The 20,922-nt window shown below is 40.6% G+C and overlaps 1 protein-coding gene across 1 annotated transcript; it reads right to left on the bottom strand.

Moving 5' to 3' along the window:
* Positions 1-177: 177 nt before the first annotated feature.
* ENO2 (enolase 2) lies at positions 178-20,835 on the bottom strand. Its single transcript, XM_034410992.3, has 12 exons — positions 20,654-20,835; positions 14,537-14,638; positions 11,517-11,612; positions 11,207-11,265; positions 10,341-10,410; positions 8,025-8,158; positions 7,374-7,596; positions 7,031-7,228; positions 6,716-6,917; positions 6,488-6,596; positions 4,811-4,869; positions 178-1,279 (listed from the first exon to the last, which is right to left on the bottom strand). The coding sequence occupies exons 2-12, from the start codon at positions 14,619-14,621 to the stop codon at positions 1,210-1,212; spliced, it is 1,305 nt and encodes a 434-aa protein (XP_034266883.2). The 5' UTR covers positions 14,622-14,638; positions 20,654-20,835; the 3' UTR covers positions 178-1,209.
* Between the last annotated feature and the right edge of the window lie 87 nt (positions 20,836-20,922).

Genomic DNA, 20,922 nt, shown 5'->3' with positions numbered 1-20,922 from the left:
CAGCCTTCCTCAGCTGGTCCCACTAGCTCCACTTGTATTACCAACAAGCTCCAACTTGAATCTTTGTGTCTTGAGACTTCTGGAAACTGTCAGATCCCTTCTAGAGTATTTCCCCAATTTTTAGAGTATTTCCACTTCCCACAATAAATAACAGATATTCAAGCAGAGGCAGGACACTCAGGGTTGAAACAGAATTTAATTGAATTGAGGTTTTACTTGTTGGTTACTTTTTTCTAGATGTTGGGGTTTTTTTTCTTTTCTCTTTTTTCTTTTGTTGTTTGTTATTGGGTGAGGAGGGAGTTGAATGTGAAACCTCTGTGGCTTAAAGCAGAAATGATAGCAGAGCAAGAGGTAAATGGATGAAGAGGCAGAGAGTAAAATGTGACCAAACATCCAAGCAGCAATGAGAGGGAGAGAGATCTGAGCAAAGTGCTGATTGCAAGAACATGCCCACAATGCACTACCCACAGCACCCCATAAAACATGGCACACTAATCCAGTGTATCATACCAGACATCTTGCCCTTCACATTCAGAAAAAAATCCACAGCAATTCAATCTTTGGATCAATGAGCGCCTAACCCCAGATGCAGATTCATACGATCTACCAACCTACATGCACACACATACACACAATGCTAGTAATTAAATTGTATTTTCAGGCTGGTAAGAACATATATTCTCTCACTTGCTTTCTCTCTCTCTCTCTCTCTCTCTCTCTCCCTGTCACACATACAAATGGAGCAACCAGTTACTGACAATATGCAGCACACAGGTTTAAACACAACTCACAGGGATCAAAACATAGATGCTGATATTGCAAGGGACAAAAACACAAAAACACCATCTTGTATCAATAAGCAAATACAACCTGTACTCCAATTTAAGGACAATCTTCAAATGTGCAAAATACTGGCCAAACACCAGGGCAAACATGCTGACACCATTTTGTACTTGGGTATAACGATGACTCAAGCAGGTCTAAACAGCAGACACTGCGCAACACAGACAAAGCTGACTTGCGGCACTGCATCATGACAGGCAAAAGGAAGCGTCAGTCTTTGCATATCCTGGGCAATTCCAGTGAGTGGGTCTGAGAAGACCAGGAGCAGGAGAGTGTGGAACAAGGACGATGGAAGGTGTGATCTAATGGGCACTCAGAGTCTGTGCACTGAAATAGCAGGCATGGCCAGAGTATGCCAGGATGCATTTATAGGACACTTGGATTACGGAAGTTGTGCCCAGCAAAGCGAGCTTCATCACCAAGTTCTTCCTCAATCCTGTGGAATGCAGACAGATAGTTAATGGACTGTATTATGGATATTATGGGTATCGGCCACATCTGACGGCTGTTGCCAGGGGGACCTTTTGTCAGGTTCGCCTGATTCGCCAGTTGCGCCCCTTTCTTGATCTGGATTCCGTGTGCACAGTCACTCATGCCCTCGTCACCTCTCGCCTGGACTACTGCAACGCTCTCTACATGGGGCTCCCCTTGAGGAGCACCCGGAGGCTCCAACTGGTCCAGAATGCGACCGCGTGGGTAATTACGGGAGCTACATGGCACTCCTGCATAACACCGCTCCTGCGCGAGCTGCACTGGCTCCCAGTGGTCTTCCGGGTGCGCTTCAAAGTGTTGGTTACCACCTTTAAAGCGCTCCATGGCATAGGACCTAGTTATCTTCGAGACCGCCTTCTGCCACTGACGACCTCCCATCGACCCATGCGCTCCCACAGAGAGGGCCTCCTCGGGGTGCCATCAGCCAAGCAATGCAGGCTGGTGACCCCCAGGGGGAGGGCCTTCTCTGTGGGGGCTCCCACCCTCTGGAATCAACTGCCCCCAGAGATAAGGAGAATCCAAGACTTTCGTGCCTTCCGCCGTTCCCTTAAAACTTTCCTTTTTCAACAAGCCGGGCTGGCCTAACAAATCCTTTTAAATGATTTTAAATGTGTTTGTCTTTTTAAATTTTGGGCCAAATTGAGATATTTCCTTTTAATCTGTTCTTAATTTATGTATTATGTATTATGTATTTATGTGTTTTTACTTGGCTGTACACCGCCCTGAGTCCCTAGGGAGAAGGGCGGTATATAAATTTGAAGTAAAAATAAAAATAAAAATACTAGATATAATCCAAAAAAAGTTAATTTCACATGAAATTTAAGATCTGTGGAACCCAACGAAGGACAGTGTACTATAAAAGTACAGATTATGAACTGGAACCATTTTTTATTCAGCTCCTGTTTTTACATTCAAAGCTCTTAATGGCTCTTTATGAGGAAAATACAGTTTTGATGGGAAAATGGGTTGTATTTTTAAAAAATGTTTGCTTGTTGTTGCCACTAAATGATTCCAAAAATGAGGGCCTGGTGTACTGTGTCAAGGGAATATGGGGAAACAAGTAGCAACTAAGTTTGGTAGCTGTTTCACTGACTTTATAAAAAAGGCCACATTATGTGCTAGGGCAGGGGTGTTAAACTTGCGTCATCACGTCGTTACGTGATGTATCGCAACTTTCCCCCCCTTTGCTAAACGGGCGTGGCCAGCGCGTGATGTATCTAGCCCATGGGTGATCGTTCTTTCATATTGCTGCATTGTAGTGGAATATTTGCTCATTCCTCCATGCCACATTGCTACACATCAGTCACACTGGAGGTTTTTATAGCATGAACAGCTCATCTTAAGCATCCTGGCACAATATTTCAGTGTGGTTTAGCTATGGACTTTGGTTTAGTTATTCCAAAACACTGAATATGTTCTTTTTCATGCATTCTCTTGTTGACTTGTTAGTATATTTGATATCTCTGTCCTGCAGTGTTATCAGGCTTTCTACTACGGTATCACTTTCTGTGATGCTAAACATCTACTTTCATTTCGGCTTCAGATACTTTTCTCTGATACAAAGCAGAATCTATGTTTTCATCAGTGATAGCAACTAATTCGGGTTCGGAAGTAATAAAATTTTCAAACCACTACTGTTGCCATGCTTCATGATTGGTCCAAAGTTCTAAACTGAATAACAGAATAAAGAGTTGTAAAGGACCTTGGAGATCTTCTAGTGCAACCCTCTGTTCAGACAAGAAACCCTATACCATTCTGGACAAATGGCTCCAATCTAGTCTGAAAACCTCCAGTGATGGAGTACCCACAACTTCTGAAGACAAGCCGTTCCCCTGATTAATTGTTCTCAACATCAGGAAAAGTTGCCAGCTTGTAATAGAATATTCAGTTGCCACCAGATATACTGATAGCTTTGCTACTTAAAAAAGTTCCCCTTTAAACTCATCTGTCCATAGAACATGCCTCCACAAGCATCAATGCTCATAACAGGCAATGGGTTTTCAACCTTGCTCTGAGGCATCCATTGGGGGTTAAGATAAGCAAGAAAGCAGTTGTGGCATCACAGTCCAAGCTCCGTCTCTTTTGTTTGCATGTACAAAGGAGTGGGGTTTCAGTCACGATGTTGCAAGTGCCATCTTGCCTATTTTGATCCTCCAGTGGAGTCTGCTAATAATGCTATTCTTCAATGAAGCTGATTTTATCTGGGGTCTCTTTTGATGATGAACTTAAGAACAGTGGTTTTAGCTACAGTTAGACAGGTCTGCAGAATCTTGGCTATTTCTTGGTTTTATTTCGGACTCCGTATTTTGTGCTATGCTCTTAGTATGTTTTTGACAGAATAATTCTTGGGAACATTAATTATTGTTCCAAATCTTTATTTCATGACTATCAGTCTTTCTGCACCATGGCCTTAACCCCCCGGACTCTGGTTCATAAACTGGCTGTAAATGAACCTGGCTTAAAAATGTATTTCTGGGCTGTAACCTCTTCTTCTACTTTAGCCATGGTGTTCTGCCCAGATGCGGACTATGACTTCCTGTTGGTAGATTCTCCTGCTTCTTTATCCCCACTACCTGTGCCAGAAATGCAAGCTTTAACCACTTGCCTTTCCATGGGCTGGTCTTTAAGAGCATGATTTCCATTGACAAATCGCATTTTCCATAAAAAAAATGCGGTAAGAAGAGAAAAACAGATGTGCAGGATGTTTTGTTGGGTACTACCAGAAGACTTCCCTCTGGAGGCCCCTAAGAATTTGGCCTAGAAAAGCAATTGAAAGAGATTCCCTGCTGTTTCCATCATAAGCCTGCCTTCAGAATGACTTAGAAGAACTCAGTCTTTGTTCAGACACCTGAAAGACCTGCAACGTAAGGATCTCTACTCCTTATTCTCTTGGCTACTCTTTGTATTTGGCAGCTGTCTGTAGCAATCTAGAAACAACAGGATAAATCTGCTGTAGTGATGGCCTGAGCCAGTGGTGGGTTGCTACCAGTTCGCCCCAGATCGGGCAAACCGGTAACGGCGGTGGCGGGGAGGCTCCGCCCACCCACCCGGACGTCTCTGCGCATGCACAGAAGCTTCTGTGCATGCGCAGAAGCATTGCACGAGCATTCATGTGCTTATGACCAAACCGATAGCGGCTGACATTGAAACCCACTACTGGCCTGGGCCCAAGGCAAGGCCAGCATTATGTAGACAAAGGTAACATTGAGGATGCCAAGCTGTTTTGATGATGTTGTCAATCACCAGAGCACATGTATGCTCTAGTGCTGTGTCCGTGCTTGCATTGCTGTGCAGTAGCAACAGGATCCAATGAATCTCTAGCAACAAAAGTTCCCCTTTGTTATATTAGTCCAATCTAGTGGGACAGACCTTTACTGGAAGATGATGCAGGTTAATATTCCCATCTCCCCCAAACTCATTCACTCTCTTTTCTCACCCACAGACATATCCACTTTACTTCCCTCACATTTCTTACCTCATTAGCTGATTATATTTTGCCAGTCGCTCAGATCTACATGGAGCTCCGGTTTTTATCTGCAAAGGTCAATGTCAATTCAGTAATACTTTATGGAGATTCACACAAACATGTCAATTATAGACAAAGGCAGCCCACCAAGAGTAAACATTTTCTGTGCTTATCTGAGCTCTGTCATGATATCAAAGGTATATGAGATGAGGAATAAACCTAAAGTAAACTTTTTTTTGCTAACTGCACAATCTCTGCAAAAGTTTGCTTAAAAGGGGGGGGGAGGAGGAAAAGAGCCCATTCTCTTGTTACCAGAACCTTGCCTGTTTATTTTCCTCTGCTCCCATAACCTGCCCCAAACTTGTTAACTATCAAGCAGGAAGCAAATGGATCACACACACACACCCCAGAAGTTCGATGCCTAGAGGCTTGTCAGAAGAAATTGAGAGGTGGGAGCAACTCGATCTTCACTGCATAGTGTACTTAGCTGACATGTTTCTGTATTTCTTTAGAGGAAGATATTAAGGTTACTGGCACCAATCATAGAATAATAGAATAATGGATTTGGAAGGGGCTTAGAGGTCTTCCAGTCCAACTCCCTGCTATTCGAGGGAGACCCCAAGCTGACCCCAAGTCCATTTGCTGCCATGTTTCTGTTCTTTTCATTATCTATCGCTTTTCTGGAAAGCTCACCAGTGTCAAGCCTGGAAGCCATCTTTTGCATTAGGCCTTCAGACCTGCCACATTTACTACTGTGAGAAACTGGGACGGGGTATTGTATGGAACATGGGTGATATATAGTCATAATAACATTCCTTTCTCAGAAAGTCAAGGCCAACTTGCCCTTCACCTGGAAGTCTGGAACTGGGAGGCATCTCCAGTTGGGACGGTATTTTGATTGGGCCATGTGATGGACTTGTGGGTGTTGGGCATGGACTTGAACTTTTCTTTGGGTGGGAAAAACCTGGAAACTTTCAGATTCGGGTTTTCCCAGATGTGCCAATATGACATCTCTAATAAAATGTAACTTTGAGGAAATTCAAGCCTCGGAGTTTTCTTTCATTGGGGGTGTTACTTGAAACCTGACACCCAGGTTTCAAGACCCGAAGTACAGCCTCTTCATGGAACTGTTTGTTCTGTCCCAGTCTTTTACTTTACCCACATCATCATTCTTTTCTTCTGAACAAAAGGAAACCGTGTTTAAGATGCTAAATTAGGACTAAGAAGGACCAGATTCAAGCTTATACTCAGCCATGAAATCTCAGTGTATGACTTCAGGCTGATCACTTTCTGTCTCTGCTCAAGCTACCACACAGTGCTGTTGGTATGGAAAACATTGGAAGAAAGAATAAAAATTATCCCAGCTATTATGTCACAGCAATATGTTCCATATTTCATCTGATTTTGATCCCAGTTCTTCTGGGACTGTATTTAAGTATCCAATATTCCCATTTACACATATTGTCTTCTTGGTTATTAGAGTGACTGAAATTTTGTATCTGATTGATTGAAATGTCTACTCTTTTTTAACACTTTTGTACATTTTCCTCCCACAATGCTCATTTGTATCAGATACCAAATCAATTCTGTCTATTAAGATTCTGTCTCAAGAGTGGCAATATTCTAGCTGTTGCCTGTTTCTTCCCAAAAGGAGACAAAACATAATTTCCACTTGTTAGAACCTACCTGCCCAGTACAGAGTCCCACCACCAGGTCAGCAATGAAGGTGTCTTCAGTCTCCCCTGATCGATGACTCACCATCACCCCCCAGCCATTCTCTTGAGCCAGTTTACAACTGTAAGTGAATATAATAAACTTAGTGGATTTGCCTCCTGAAGATAATTATTGGAACTGTGAATGGGTACTTGATAGCACAGTGGCTGTTGGAGAATGGAGTGGCTTAAGACAACTCACGCTTGAATAGCTTCAGTGACCGATCCAATCTGGTTGACCTTAAGCAATAGACAGTTGCAGGCCTTCTCCTCAACCGCGTGTTCAATGCGTTTGGGGTTGGTCACTGTCAAGTCATCTCCCACTATCTGAATCCCTACATTAGCTGTGAACTTTGACCAGGCTTCCCAGTCATCCTGATCAAAAGGATCCTCAATGGATACCACTGCAAAAACAAAAGGAAATGAGAATATTACAATATGCCCCAGACTGCAAATAGAGGAAGTCTCAGTATCTTTAGCTTCAGTAGTGAGGCTTTGACCATATGTAGTCACTCACCTGGATAGTCCCGTACAAAGCTCTGATAGAGGTCACCCAGTTCATCAGCAGAGATGTAACGGCTGGGATCATCAGGGGATTTGAAGTCTAAGTCATATTTGCCATCTCTGTAGAACTCTGACGCAGCCACATCCATGCCAATCACAATCTTATCAGTATAACCAGCTTTCTCAATGGCTTCCTTGAGCAGCTCTAAAGCTGAAAGGCAGAAATGGAGGCAGGTTATTTAGGAAGGGAATATGTCTTTAAAGAATTTAGAACATCCCTTCTAAGTGAGATTTTCAAAGACTTCTCTTTCAAAGTACAGTACAGTATCTCTTAGTGCTGTAGTTTTTTTCCTCACCTTCACTGTTCTCCAGGATATTTGGGGCAAAGCCCCCTTCATCTCCTACATTGGTGGCATCTTTACCATACTTGTCTTTGATCACACTCTTGAGATTATGGTAGACTTCAGCACCGATGCGCATGGCATCCCGGAAGCTTTCAGCCCCAACAGGCAAGATCATAAACTCTTGCATGGCCAGTTTATTTCCAGCATGGGACCCTCCATTGATCACATTAAAAGCCTGGAAGAATTTAGCAACAAGAACAAGAAGAGGGGATCTTCAGTGATATATCTTAAAGCACCATACTAGAGTTGTAAATGATGGTCTGAAATTGTTTTAATCATAATGGCTTCTTTCATCTCTAAATATCCTACATATTGTGATTGAATAAAGAGACGAAGAACATTTTGTTAGAAGTATTTTGCTTTTACATAGAACTAAAATACCATGTTTATAATCCTAGCCCTAAAGATAAGCTTTGAAAGTTCCTACAGTATATTTAATATGGATATAAAACTAGCATGCATGCAAAGGACTATAAAGGTGTATGGTGTATTGGGGAAAATCCAATTCTTTTGGATCCTCGTTCAATCTGTTGTTACCTGACTCTCTGCTCCATACCTCAGTTTTATGGGTGTGAAATCAAGAAAACATCACCAGATTCTTACAGGGACTGGCAGAATGAGATCTGAATTTCCAGCCAGGTCAGCAATATGACGGTACAGGGGTACATCCTTTTCTGCAGCGGCAGCTTTGCAGACAGCCAAGGAAACACCCAGGATGGCATTAGCTCCAAATTTAGCTGTGAATTTTGCAAAATGGATTAGAATATAGCATAATCAGAGATTACAGCAAAAGATCTTTGACCCAAAGATTTTACCAGTACCAGGCAACTCCACAGTATCTGCTACTAATCTGGCCTGGGGTTCCCTGCATGGCTTTGATAGTAGCTTTTAATTTTGCCACAAAGTTTTCCATTGGGTTTCCCACCCAAGAGTAGTCTGCAAAAAGTAGCAGTTCATTTGTTTCGAGAGGAAAGCTAACATTCCCTCCTCCACTTTCCAGAGCTTTTTAGCTAGAGTCCATCCTTGGTGCGCTGGGTTTCCCCTCATATACATGAAATGTATTTTTGCTGGTCTCTCTTTGGCTGGTTGTTGCTGCTAAGGCCCATCCCATGTGAGTATGCTTATTTGTTCTAAACTACACAGAACATACCCATGTTTTCCCGAAAATAAGACCCTGTCTTATATTTTTTTTGAACCCCGAAATAAGCACTTGGCCTTATTTTCGGGGAGGTCTTATTATTTTGGGGTATGTGGAGGAAACTAGAGGAAATGGCGGGGACTGGCTGCACATGCGGTTAAATATTTTTTGGGAGGGCTTATTTTCAAGGGGGGGAGGTATTTTAGTGCATGCACTCAAAAGCCCAATTGGGCTTATTATCAGGGGATGTCTTACTTTAGGGGAAACAGGGTACATTCAATCAGTATTGATTTGGAGCCACTGTGTAGAATCTCCAAAGCCAATTCTGATAGGCCTTTGCATTTGATCCTGCCAAAATACATCCACTCCATGCACTACAAGGAAAACAATCCATAAGGAGGAGTCCAGCATCAAAAGGATGCACCCAAAACAAGAGAGAGAGGTCAGTTTAGCAGAACAGCTTTATACTGGTCTGCCCTGTTGCTTTAGTGGGATTGGTTATGTGTTTCTATCGACCTCATTTGGACATAAATTATTTACATTGTTCTTTGCAGAGAGAAGACTAGCAAGACAGTGGCAGTGCTTTGCAGCCTAAGTCTATCCCAAAGAAAGATGGGAAAGAATCAACAGATAGATTGCATTGTTTCCAGTGTTTGTGGAAAATGGGAGGGGCTATTCCCTTTTTGACTCATCTTTTTCTTTCTTATTTTAATCTGATCTTTTTTCACATTCTCATCATTTTTGTTTCAACTTTCATCATTTTACTTGAAAAATACCAGAAATTTCCCTTACAAATTCAAAATTTATATTGTGAAGAAGACTGGGGAGATTCATGTAGGAGTGCGAGATCAAGAAAAATGCAGAACAATTCTAGGTAGCTCTATTTAGAATTCAGCCTCATTCAATTCGATTGGAATTCTTCTTCCCATTAATTCTCTAACACGAGAAAGAATCTATTTTGGGACCAAGATTATATTCAGCATTGCGTGGCAGGGTGAGAGCTGCACACAGAAACTGCTATTGCCAGATAAGATGTGTAGTGTCAAACGGGAAAATGATGACGTCAAAGCAAACCCAAAATAGTATACAGTATATGTTTGTATTTAGGAAGCATAAAATAAGAAACAAAAATAAATGTTTTGCCTTCAACTGTAGACAACCTTAGCAACAAAGAATAGATTAATGTAGGAAGTGGCAAAGATAATAATAACACATTTGATGTAATTGTGTCATTTGGGACAAAGGGACTAGACAAGTATGCTTCAAATAAGTGTTGCTTTTTCATCTAGTTGCCTCCTTATATTTGTGATCTTGGCTCTGTTTATCATACCAATAAACAGATTTTTTTTCAGAACTGAAAATAAAGGAATTTAAGGAAGGGGTTTGTGTGTTGCTTTGCTTAAGCCCTACCCCCTTCTCTTGCATTCAGAATCTGGGTTTATTTGCTGGTCCCAATCCTTCGCCTGCTTTAATTGTTTGGATGTTTGTCAGTGTACTAGTCTCAATTTGCCTTCTTACTGGAGTGTAAGAATACAATGTGGAAGGAGTGGCTTTTGCGAGCTGTTTTAATAAAAACACAGTTCTCAATTAATCATGATTTTGTTCTCCTTTGACTTTTGAATGTGGATTGAAAGGAATACAACAGTACTGAGATTCCAAATTGCAGTTCCGTCACCCCACTCTTGCCCTACAGTTAGCTATTCAGTCTTAGTCCTACTGGATTGTGCTGCTCTTTTGCCCTCCCTTCATGACCTTTTAATGAAGAAAAAAGTTGGGTTTACATTTATTCTCTGTGCCGTCCAGTTCCAGCATGAGGTTGTCTATCTTCTCTTGCTCCACAACTGAAAAGGCCTGAGGAAAGAAAGATTTATCTCTTAAATAGAAGAAATCTGGATAAAACTACCTGGTAAACAACCTTTAATTTCACTGAAATTTAGTCCTGTACCACAGCACTTGATCGAACTTCATTGGGAAAAAAATCTTCTGTCTTTTGATAATACCTATGCCTTTATTTTATTGTCAATAAATAAAATGAGGGGAAAGGAAGGCTGATCACCATTTTCATGCTCCACATCTACAGAAATCGTTTGAATACAATCCATATTATCTCCGCTTCTCTCAGCTTGCAGAGGCAAAAATGAGGAGCAAAAATTACTACCCAGAACTGAATGTTATAGGTTCAGAAGCAAAAACCTTTTACCGGAAAGGAAGGAAGGAAGGAAGGAAGGAAGGAAGGAAGGAAGGAAGGAAGGAAGGAAGGAAGGGATTGGTGCTTCACTATTCACCAGAGTTATTGAAAGTAAAATGCAAAAAACTGTGTTTTCCTTACACGATCCAAAGCTCAGGAAGAGAAATGAAGCAATAGTTCCCTCTAATGGAGAAATGAAGTGTCTGTTTCTCAAAAACCAACCAAGCCAAGCCATCATACCCAATTTTGCAGTATTTCAATTATACCATCATCAAGCCAAAAATGAATCAGATTGTGTTTGCAGTGCTGTCGAAATCTGGCAAAGTCAGAAATTCAGAACTTATTTCAAACTGTTACAAAATCCTTGTATGGAAGTGCAAGGAGAGAGAGGGGGCAGGCGGGAGGGAGAACACACATAGAAACAAAATATGAGAAGATTAAGACTAAAGGGCAACTTACAGAGTTCACAAGAGCAGGAGCAATACTGCTGTTGATGTGATCCACTGCCTGCAGAACCCCTACAGACAGGGAAAAGATGCAGAGTCACACAGAGGCAGTAAAAAATAAATACAGAGAGATTGTGAGTCTGTCAGCTTTTCTGAGTCATTTCGGTTTGCAGAAATTTTACACCATAACATCTGCTGTTGTTGCTAGTTCAAAAGCAGGTGGCAGTCTATGTGTACACACAGACACACAAGTAGGCATAAACAACCAGGGTTCTCCAGAATTGTTCCATATTGTTTGGTAATTCCAGTTTTAATGCCCCTACCTTTGCCAAGGAATCGGGATTTATCATTGTCACGCAGTTCCAAAGCTTCGTAGATGCCAGTGGAGGCACCGCTTGGTACAGCTGCCCTGAACATTCCTGAGAAGAAATCAGAACATGGGAATCTTTCATAGAAATAATAGCTTAGATCAGATTCAGGGCTGTAGAAACTTGGCAACTTAAGACTTGTGGGAGAATTCTGGGAGTTGAAGTCCACAAGTCTTAAAGTTGCCAAGGTTGGATACCCCTGGTTTAGACCACCAAAGCAGTGAACTATCCCTTCTGGTTACACAGCTGCCTTCATTTTTTTTTAAAAAAGCAACTTTAAGTATATCATTATTGCTTAAAGACATGGTGAAACCATGTAGGCAGTATGATTGACCCAGTTATTCCATAAGAAATAGCTGTGCTTCAATTTTCCAAAGTTATGGCTACAGCTATATTACAAATGTAATTACTATACATTACATTAATACAATTGTAATGAAATTAATGCAATTATAGTTATTTAAACTATATAATTCAACATGTATCAAGCTATCTGTCTTTCTTTATAATGATTTGAGAATACCTTTCATAATATAACATTTATTTCATTTCATTTCATTTATTAAATTTTTATACCGCCCCTCTCCCGAAGGACTCGGGGCGATGAACAGCCAGGATTAAAAAACATACAGTATAAACATTAAAATACTTTAAAACATAATTAAATCTATATTGGCTTCCCCCAATTTAACAATTGAACTAATGTTCTGGCCTAAACTCTGTCCCAGGCAACATTTGCAAAGAATGTCTGTAAAGATGTCTCTATTTTTAAAAATATGCTAAAATAATATATTGCTTCTGCACCTATCTCATATAAAGGTTCGTAATCATTTCTTTAATAATTAATTCCAGAAAACTAATATGCCATTTTAGGCATCCCTATAAGTATTTAAGGTTCAGTGTGACCCTGGCTAGTAGATGCCTCAGAGATATTTTCTGAGAAGACGCAACTGAAAATAGTTCTTCCTCCCTGTGTGTCTTAGTCTTTTGGAGTCTTTGGAAATGGAATCTTATAAATTATCCAGCCAACAAATAGCTTTAGTCAATGGCCAAGCCTTTGATCATTTTTTCTTTCCTTTAAAATTCATTCCCACTTACAGACTTGATCTTTACTTATTTTTTATTTACTAAGTTTTTATAGCTTCCAATCTTCTACGTCATTTCTGTTCTTATGCAGACCTTTCACTTATTTGAAGAGCATTTTACTTTTTCTACTTTCTTTTTATATATCATTAACTTTTATTTATCATAGTTGGGAGGTGGCTAGAAAAATGAATGTGCTTGCTTGGCTGTTTACTGTCAACCCTGAAGATGACCTGGCCGAAGTCATCTTGGAGCTTCAGTGCTGCCACACTGGAGCGAGGGATAGGGAGGGGGATTAGAGATAGCTGGGGTTGTGTAGTCAAAATAAAATGCTTTCTCTTGGGAACCAAGGACGTTCTCACACCTGGCCAAAGGAAGGAGTGATGTCACCAGACCAGCAGACACTACCTTGATTGGGCCATGTGACTGATTGTTTGGGGCTGAGGGGAAAACTTTCACTTTTAATTAGGTGAAAACCAAGGGCCCCTTCAGAGTTGGTTTTCACCAGATATGTGCCAATATGATATTTCCAATAAAGCTGTTCTTTGAGGAATCCACCTGCCTCAGAGTTTTTGCATGCGATGTATCTATTACTTGGAACACTGACATATTTTGCTTCCTTTTCTCTGATTTTGGTATTCTATTTCTTCCTCATTTCAAAGTATAGGCTATGGTTTTTGTCACTACTGTTATTGTCTTTCTTTCCTTTCATTTGCTTTAATTTCTTTTAATCCAAGGTCTCTTTTATAGAAGACTTTGGTACTGTTCTAGATGGTGGTTCTAGAAGGCATATAATCTGGATATAATTACAGAATATAAATTAACATGTGGATTTTCTTCCCACTTGATTGCAAATTGATTCAAAGTGTTAACATTTTTGTGTGACTATAGATAACTATTCCAGGTGTTTCTGCTTCTTGTATTGATCTCCGGCTCAGGGATTGGCAATCTTTGATATTGTTGACACATCTGGAATTTATGGGCATTTTATGGGCACTGTCACAAAATGGCTGCTGTGGAGGGCTTATCCATTCACAAAATGGCTGCCTAGGTGACTATGGTTAGTCATAACACACTAATTTATCACAAGAGAAATGGATGAAATTACTACTTAAGGTTTATATCACTATACTGCTTACATTTGCTCTAAATAATCTCTGCTTCTCTTTCTCTGGATGAATGGTGGAACTTTATGTGATGGTTTTATGCCATATAGAGGCAGAAAATTTCATCAATTTACTTCTAAGGTTTGACACTATCACTGTTCTCATGCTCATGAACTTTGATCCCTGGAAGTATAAATAGTATCTTCCTACTTTTTTATGCTTTCCCATCACTTCCATCTTTTTGCCTTTTGATTACGAATTCTAAGAATCCTCCAACAGAAAGCATTCCCATTGGGCTTGAATAAAAACTAGAGTAGGCTCAATGTCTGTTGGCCAAGTCCGATGGGTACATGGGCAGGCCTGAGCATCAAAATTAGCATCTTGTCAAAGAAGAAATACTATGATTTCTTTTAGCTTCCAAGTATGAAAATCATGAATTTCAGATCAATTTCAGAGGTCTAAGTATGCATGTAAATGTAAGTTATTTTATCTTCTACTTCTTTTTGCTTCATGTCCTCCCACTATTGTTTCCTTTCCTTACTCTCTTGGCTCTAGTAATGGGAATTAATAAGTGAGCACAGCTAAAACTGAAATTGCTCAGATTCAATGTGAGGCATTTGATAGAGATGGGAGGAAAAAGGAAATACTGTTCAATTCTTCTGTCATTTAGGTTGGTAACACCTGACCTTTCCAGCTCACTTCCTTTCAGTAGAACAAATCCATTAGCTCAATGCATGGGCTGCAGAAAAAGATGCAAACTGCTTCTTCCTTGTCAGTTTTTTCTACCTTTTGAGGTATACAAATCCACCTCGACAGTTGGATTCCCACGAGAGTCTAGGATCTCCCGAGCACGAATCTCCTCAATGGACATTGTGGAAATGGGATTTCCTGGGGGAGAATAAAGATAGAAAGCCCAAGAAGAGAATGGAAGACAGAGTTAGCTTTGAAATTTTCACCTTATGATCTTTCACATCCCTGTTCCCATCAAAAGTCTCCTCAGTTAGAAATAGAATTTAAGTGTACAAACAGTGTAAAGAGTGTGAAGGATAAAATGGAGGTAGTTGGTAATGCCATAAAAGTCTTACATTGTGAATACAAGCGTGACATACAGCCCTGGCTCTTAAAAGTAGCTGGTGCAATTTTCTAAGGTGCATTTAGGCTGAAGGCGTATCTCACAATCTTGCAGCTGCTGTGCAGATGAGTCAGCCAGCCAGAGAAGAACACTCTCACTCCCCACCATCTGATTTTGGAAAAGCTACAGCAGGTCATTTGCTTTTCTGGTAATAAGACCCTCTCAGCCAGAAGTCTTTTCTTTAATTCTTCAATTTAAGGACTCCCTGGGAGAAAAATGCTCTCTGTTCTTCCTGTTCAGATGTTTCATGATTTTGTTCCTGGCATTGAACAGACACACTGTAGTTGCATCCTTGGGCGCAATGGCACATATGAAAGACTGTGTCTCTTTCCTGGTAGTCCAGGACTCGGGAGGGGCTCCTCCCTCTTAGGATAGGCAACCAAGGCTATGGCACAGATTTGTAGCATTATCTTTGGCTGGAGAAATTTTTTCAAAGAGAAAGACACTTTATATAGGTTTGGAAGTAGTTACACTTTTTTTGGAGGGGGGGGACTGCCTGTACCCTTAGGAGAAAAGTAGCAGTGCAAAGAGGCACTTCGGTTAATGTGCCCTATTTTTTTCTGCCTGGCTTCCAATGTCTTGTCTTTGTAATATGTGCACACCTGTTCTGTGGGCTGCAGTCTTACAACAAATTGCAGTCTCATAACAGCAAGGCAGAGGCCTGAACTCGCCAAATGGATCGGAATTTCTTATCGGAGATAAGGTGCTGCCTCGTCATTCACAGAGCCAGCCCTACTGCTGGCTATGGGAAAAGGCACTGTTTCATGGCAGTTCAATATCAAGAGACAAACAACTCGATGTCATTCGGCCTGCCTTGCACTTCTTAAATTACAGTAAACTTCTGCCATCAGCTGCAGTGGAGCAAGATGGAATTGTCAACTTTGAGAGCTTTGGTTTTTGCTATGGAAATGATGCAGGTACCATAATGGCATAGGAAAGAAGGAAGGAAGGAAGGAAGGAAGGAAGGAAGGAAGGAAGGAAGGAAGGAAGGAAGGAAGGAGAGATGTTCAATCTGTTTTTTCCTCAATTCCCTGTTGTGTTTCCTTCAGAGGGCATTTGCCTTTGCTTCTGACCATGGTTGTAAAGGTATTAATGTCTATTTTTCTGCTGGGTCCAAAAGCACTGACTTCATCTTGCTCCAGCTCCTGAAGCAAATTTAAGTTGTCTTTAGTGTTCATGGTGCTAATGTAGGATTTTATTCTGATATCTCCAAAAGTAGCCTCAAGTCTATGAATTCTGTTAGGTTTTGTCACTTTGGAGGGCAATCAGGTAACTGGTAGTAACAGATGTAAAAGTAGAATGGGGATTGACAATGGGGAAAGCACTTGCCATGGTGATATTCTGCTTGACATGAAGATGGATATTATTGGGTGGATAGTATTTTGACTCAAGGGCAGGAAAAGACCAGAGACCTAGCTGTCTGCCACAAATGGCTGATATCTACTTTATCACAGACTGTTTCCAGATATTATTCTGTTAGTAGAATGTGCTTTCTTCTACTTTTGTATCATCCCAAAAAGAGAATAGGCAGCTGAAAATGGGGAGGTTGGATTTGTTGAATTCAAGAATCAGAAGGCTTTAAAAATAATTTATTTCCTCCTGCTTTGGTCCCATTTCTATTCCCCTCCAATCCTACAACTTCCTTTAGAAAATGATGCTATAAATTTAGACCTGAATTCCTTAGATCACATACCAATTGGTTCTTAAGGTCTCATGCCATAGGCTGATACTATTGATAAGACACTTTCTACTTCTAACCCAAACTTGAAAAAGCACAATAAATTCTCCATAATGAGAAAATTTGCCTTCCAAAGTATTTCCCTTTGCTATCAAAGAAAGAAAAGTATGTTAAAACTGATGGCAAATGTATAATAGAACCCAAGCAAATTTGAAACTAGTTTAAAAGCTAATATGGCTGTGCTGTATCACATCTTCAACCTATCAAGTCCAGTTCTTTATTTTCTTGGTAGCCAGCTATATGCTTGTGGGAGGCCTCAGTGTAGGATGTGCATACAATAGTATCCTGCAGTTCATGTTCCCTAGTAGCTGAAGAATAGCTATTTGGCTACTGTGGTTTCTCCAAACAATTATGGAAATTGTATTTTGATGAAGTAGTTGCAGATTCTTTGTCAAAATTCCTTGTTCAATACAATGCAATTTTTATAAATGAAGTAACGATGAATGACTTGAAATATTTGGACTCTAGCAGTACACAAATGAAGGTGCATTGTACTGTATGAGGCATGACCAATGTATCAGAGGTGGCACTAGGCAAAAGTAATGACATTTATCATAGAGGATTAGAGATGGAAAATCCAGATTTGGACTTCATGGCAGAATCTATTCAGGATGGTCACCTGTACAAATCCTATTAAAATAAAGAGGAGCTATGCTAAGGAAAGTAGGACAGTTTACTACATAGAATTTGATTATGACTTTCCTATGAATTCTTTTATGGCTCAAATTGGACTCACCTTTTAGTACTGTTAATCCATCACAGGTTTGCTCCATTATATTAATAACTATGTTGTATGCTACTTGTGTGGCATAAAAGTAAATTTAAGTATAAATACATTTAGATGTAATTAAACTAAAAACCAGATTATTCTCAGCTCACCTCTGGCCAAAAAGAAATTTGAAATCTTCTGGTTCTCTGCAAGAAACTCCAGATCTCTGCAATTCTTGAAGATGGGTAGTTTCCCACTGATAAGTACCCCTACATTGGTCTCCCTTTTCATCTGGTAAACCACCCATCTTCAAGATGGATACCCAGCACTAGACAGTAGCAGGAGATCCGTACGTTTGGCTACCTCTCCATCTAAGCAGTTTTAAAGCCTTATGTGGAAATGTCCTTGCAAGACAAAACATTAATACTCTTCTATATCCTGTTTTATAGTTCTTTAATGGCATTAGTTTGAGTTTATACTGTGCACACTTCTTGATTGCAATGATGTGGAAGTAACAGTGGCCTTTCCCGATAATGCCATTATTGTGTAGTATCCAAAGTGGTTGTGTGTGGGTTACCATCATTTAACATGTGCTCTTTGCAAGGATTGAAATCTTCCCAGGCAATTCAAACCCTATACCACGAATGCAAATGTTATTCCTAAATTCTGAGATTGATCAGAACCAAACCTACATGTTTTGAACTGTTACTTTACAATTTAAGAATAAGAACAGTAAAGACTAGGGGGAAAAGTTGCTTTCTTAAATAAATTTTAACTACCTCTGAGGTCTGTGTGCATTTCTCCTTTTTTTCTGCATTCATAGAATAGACAAGATATTCACAAGCCTTGCCTCTGATGCAAACTAAATTCCGCCTGTCCCAGCATGTGCGGTTTTACTGGGGAGATGAAGAATATAACGACTTATTTTCAGTGGATGCATTTATTTGCTACGAAACACAGCTTCCTCCTTTAACCATTTCAGATTGCAATTTTAATTACACTTATTTGGAAGTAAGACATACTGAACTTAACTGTTTTTATACCTCAGTAGATCTATACACATTCCATTATTCTCTCAGCTCCTTGGAGGAGTCAAATGCAGCTAACATACATAAATATAGTAGGTACAAATAAATTACTAGTAGAGCTAAGCAACTCCTCAGGATTAGTGCCTTACTATAAATTTTTTTTTTATTTTTCCTTTCTGGATGTGTTCTTATTTTTAATTAAAAAGGCTCTTTACAACTCATGCTATTTACATTTTATCTGAACAACTTACATATTATAGATGCAAGACAGGTGTTTGACCAGAGATAGCAGTAATCACACAGAGGAGCTCTCATGCCTAAAACAGGCACACATTTATTGTAAAAACTACAATTCCTTCATGAATCTCAGAGTACCTCCCACATAATTCTTCCTCGGCTCCGATCCAGGTTTCACAGAGAGCTGGGCCTACTCTTATATCCCTATAAGATTGTGTTATGTGTCTTCTGACCATCTCTAATAGTCTGAATATAAAGATGTCAAGGATACAAATGAAGTGTTCAGAGAAAAAAAAAGTCAATTGCTTCATTAGCATGAAAGCAGGGTGTCTACCCATTCTTATCAAAAGCGCTGAAAGTGGGCAGATCCAGAAAAGAATGCAGAATTCAGCTTTCTTCCTTCCCAGTGAAATCTCCTTCCAATAGTTAGTTGATTTGCCTCCTTGCTCAACCATCCCCTTCTTGCCTGGTGCTAAAGTGTAAATTTTTAAAGCAATGACTATAATCTGAAAGGAAAATAAGTATGATGAAGCCATATTGCCCTTTAGTGTCATCAGGAAGATATTTATGGCCATTCCTCTACCTGCACCACAGTGATGCAGATGCCAGGCTACAGAGCAGTATGAAAGCCACAATAGGTCTAGCAAAGAGAGACCTATGAGACTGGGGATGAAGGCTGATCCAGAACGGACAAATGAAAAGACTAAGTATATAATATAAACTGTGGCAGAATTAAGTTTTCTGCTCTCCTATCCATTTTAATCCATAAAAATAGCAGTCACTTTGCAAGAAAAGACCTCAGGATCTTTAAGTGTCAGTCATTAGGGCTGGATTTTCTGGCCCCTGAAAGTATATACTGTATTCCCCTCCCACCCACCATTCTGACCTGTTATCCCAGGCTGTCACTCTGAGATGCAAGATTCAACTAGCTCAGAAGTTTTTCTGTTCATGTATCAGGAGATTATTTATTTCTTCTCTACATTCTGTCATGTATCGATTGGCATCCATATTGAGGATTCCATTAGTCTCAGCATTTCTTTGGCAGAGTCCAAAGTGTAAGCAACCTACAATTCTCCGTTCATTAGTCCTGTTGATACACTTGAGTCATTCCAGTACTGATTGAGGTTAGAACATTTTATTGGTTTGTATCTTCTGCTTTGACCCCATCCTTCAAAGACTCTTAGGTTCAGAAAACTAGATTTATTCAAGCTGCTTTCCTGACCCCCAGGCACATTGGTCCTCATTCTTCAGTTCCTTCCACCAGCGCTCTTTCCCATTCTCCCACACAAGTACTTTCCAAACCAGCAGTAAGAAAAATCAGAGGCACCAGGAGCAGTTTGGTTCTGAAAGGAGGTCAGGCTCAGATAAGCAGGGATAAGGATTGGCCAGGGAGGGGGAGAAGGAGATACAGTTGAGGAGCCCAAGAAAGCCACGGGAAGCTGTTTGAATGTTGTTATGTCTGCATGGTCTGCACCTCTAGGCTTTCAGATAAGGCATTGGTCGCACAAAACCCATCCACATCTTCATTTTCCCAGATGCCAGCAAAAAGATGGAAAACACACCATCATCGTAAATGGTGCAATAAGAGATTATCAGGCTGCCATTGCTTTCCTTTCAGGATCCCAAAGAGGAACCCAGATGTCCAATGTATTACTCTGTGTCAATCATAGTCGTGGTACAGTCTGCAGTGGCACCATCTACTTGCCTATAGCTGGTGATAATGGGAAAACTCAGCTTGATCCCAAGGGTGAAAAAGACTTGTCAGGTTCCCTGCACATCTCTGTTAAGGATGCATCACTTTTTTTGTCCCCAACTCAACTCCACAGTTCTGATCGGCTATCACAAACACAACATCCAGAGAGAGGAATTTGCAGCCACCAAAGGTGAGACAAAAAGCTCAGAAGGTCATGTGTTAGAAAGCTAACATGAAAAAAAATTCAGAATGGCAAAGACAATATTTGTAATGCTTAAGGGAGTAATCTTAAAGAGGTAATTGCTGAGAACCAGGGTTAAGTCACTGGGAGTGGGGAGACAAGGAAGATACGGGGATGGCACTTACCCTCCTAGTGCAGTGCTGCTAAGAGGAGTTAGATGGTAAGCTGAAAGATGCAGGACTTGAAGGGAAGCTTCTGTATCCTCTGAGCCAGTAGCTGGATGAGCAGCAACAGCAGCAGTGGTGGGATAGTGCCGCCCCTGATAGGGCCAGGATGGCAGCATGTGACCTAGAGCCGACGATGAGTCAGGATTTCTAGGGAGCTTTGCAAACAGCACGTAGAGGATGGAGCGACTCGGGAAGGGAGGGGGAGATAGTGCTGCAGAAATGGGATG

This window comes from Pantherophis guttatus, chromosome 2 (genome assembly GCF_059756535.1).
Source record: "Pantherophis guttatus breed Tessera chromosome 2, ASM5975653v1, whole genome shotgun sequence".
NCBI lineage: Eukaryota > Metazoa > Chordata > Lepidosauria > Squamata > Colubridae > Pantherophis > Pantherophis guttatus.
This window is presented reverse-complemented; position numbering and strand designations above follow the sequence as displayed.

Coding starts and splice junctions, on each gene's coding strand:
- ENO2 (XM_034410992.3), bottom strand. CDS start 14,621: ATGTCCATTGAGGAGATTCGTGCTCGGGAGATCCTAGACTCTCGTGGG. Junction 11,266..11,516: donor ATCCCGATTCCTTGGCAAAG/GTAGGGGCATTA, acceptor CCCTGTCTGTAG/GGGTTCTGCAGGCAGTGGAT. Junction 8,159..10,340: donor GGACGGCACAGAGAATAAAT/GTAAACCCAACT, acceptor CAAAATTCACAG/CTAAATTTGGAGCTAATGCC.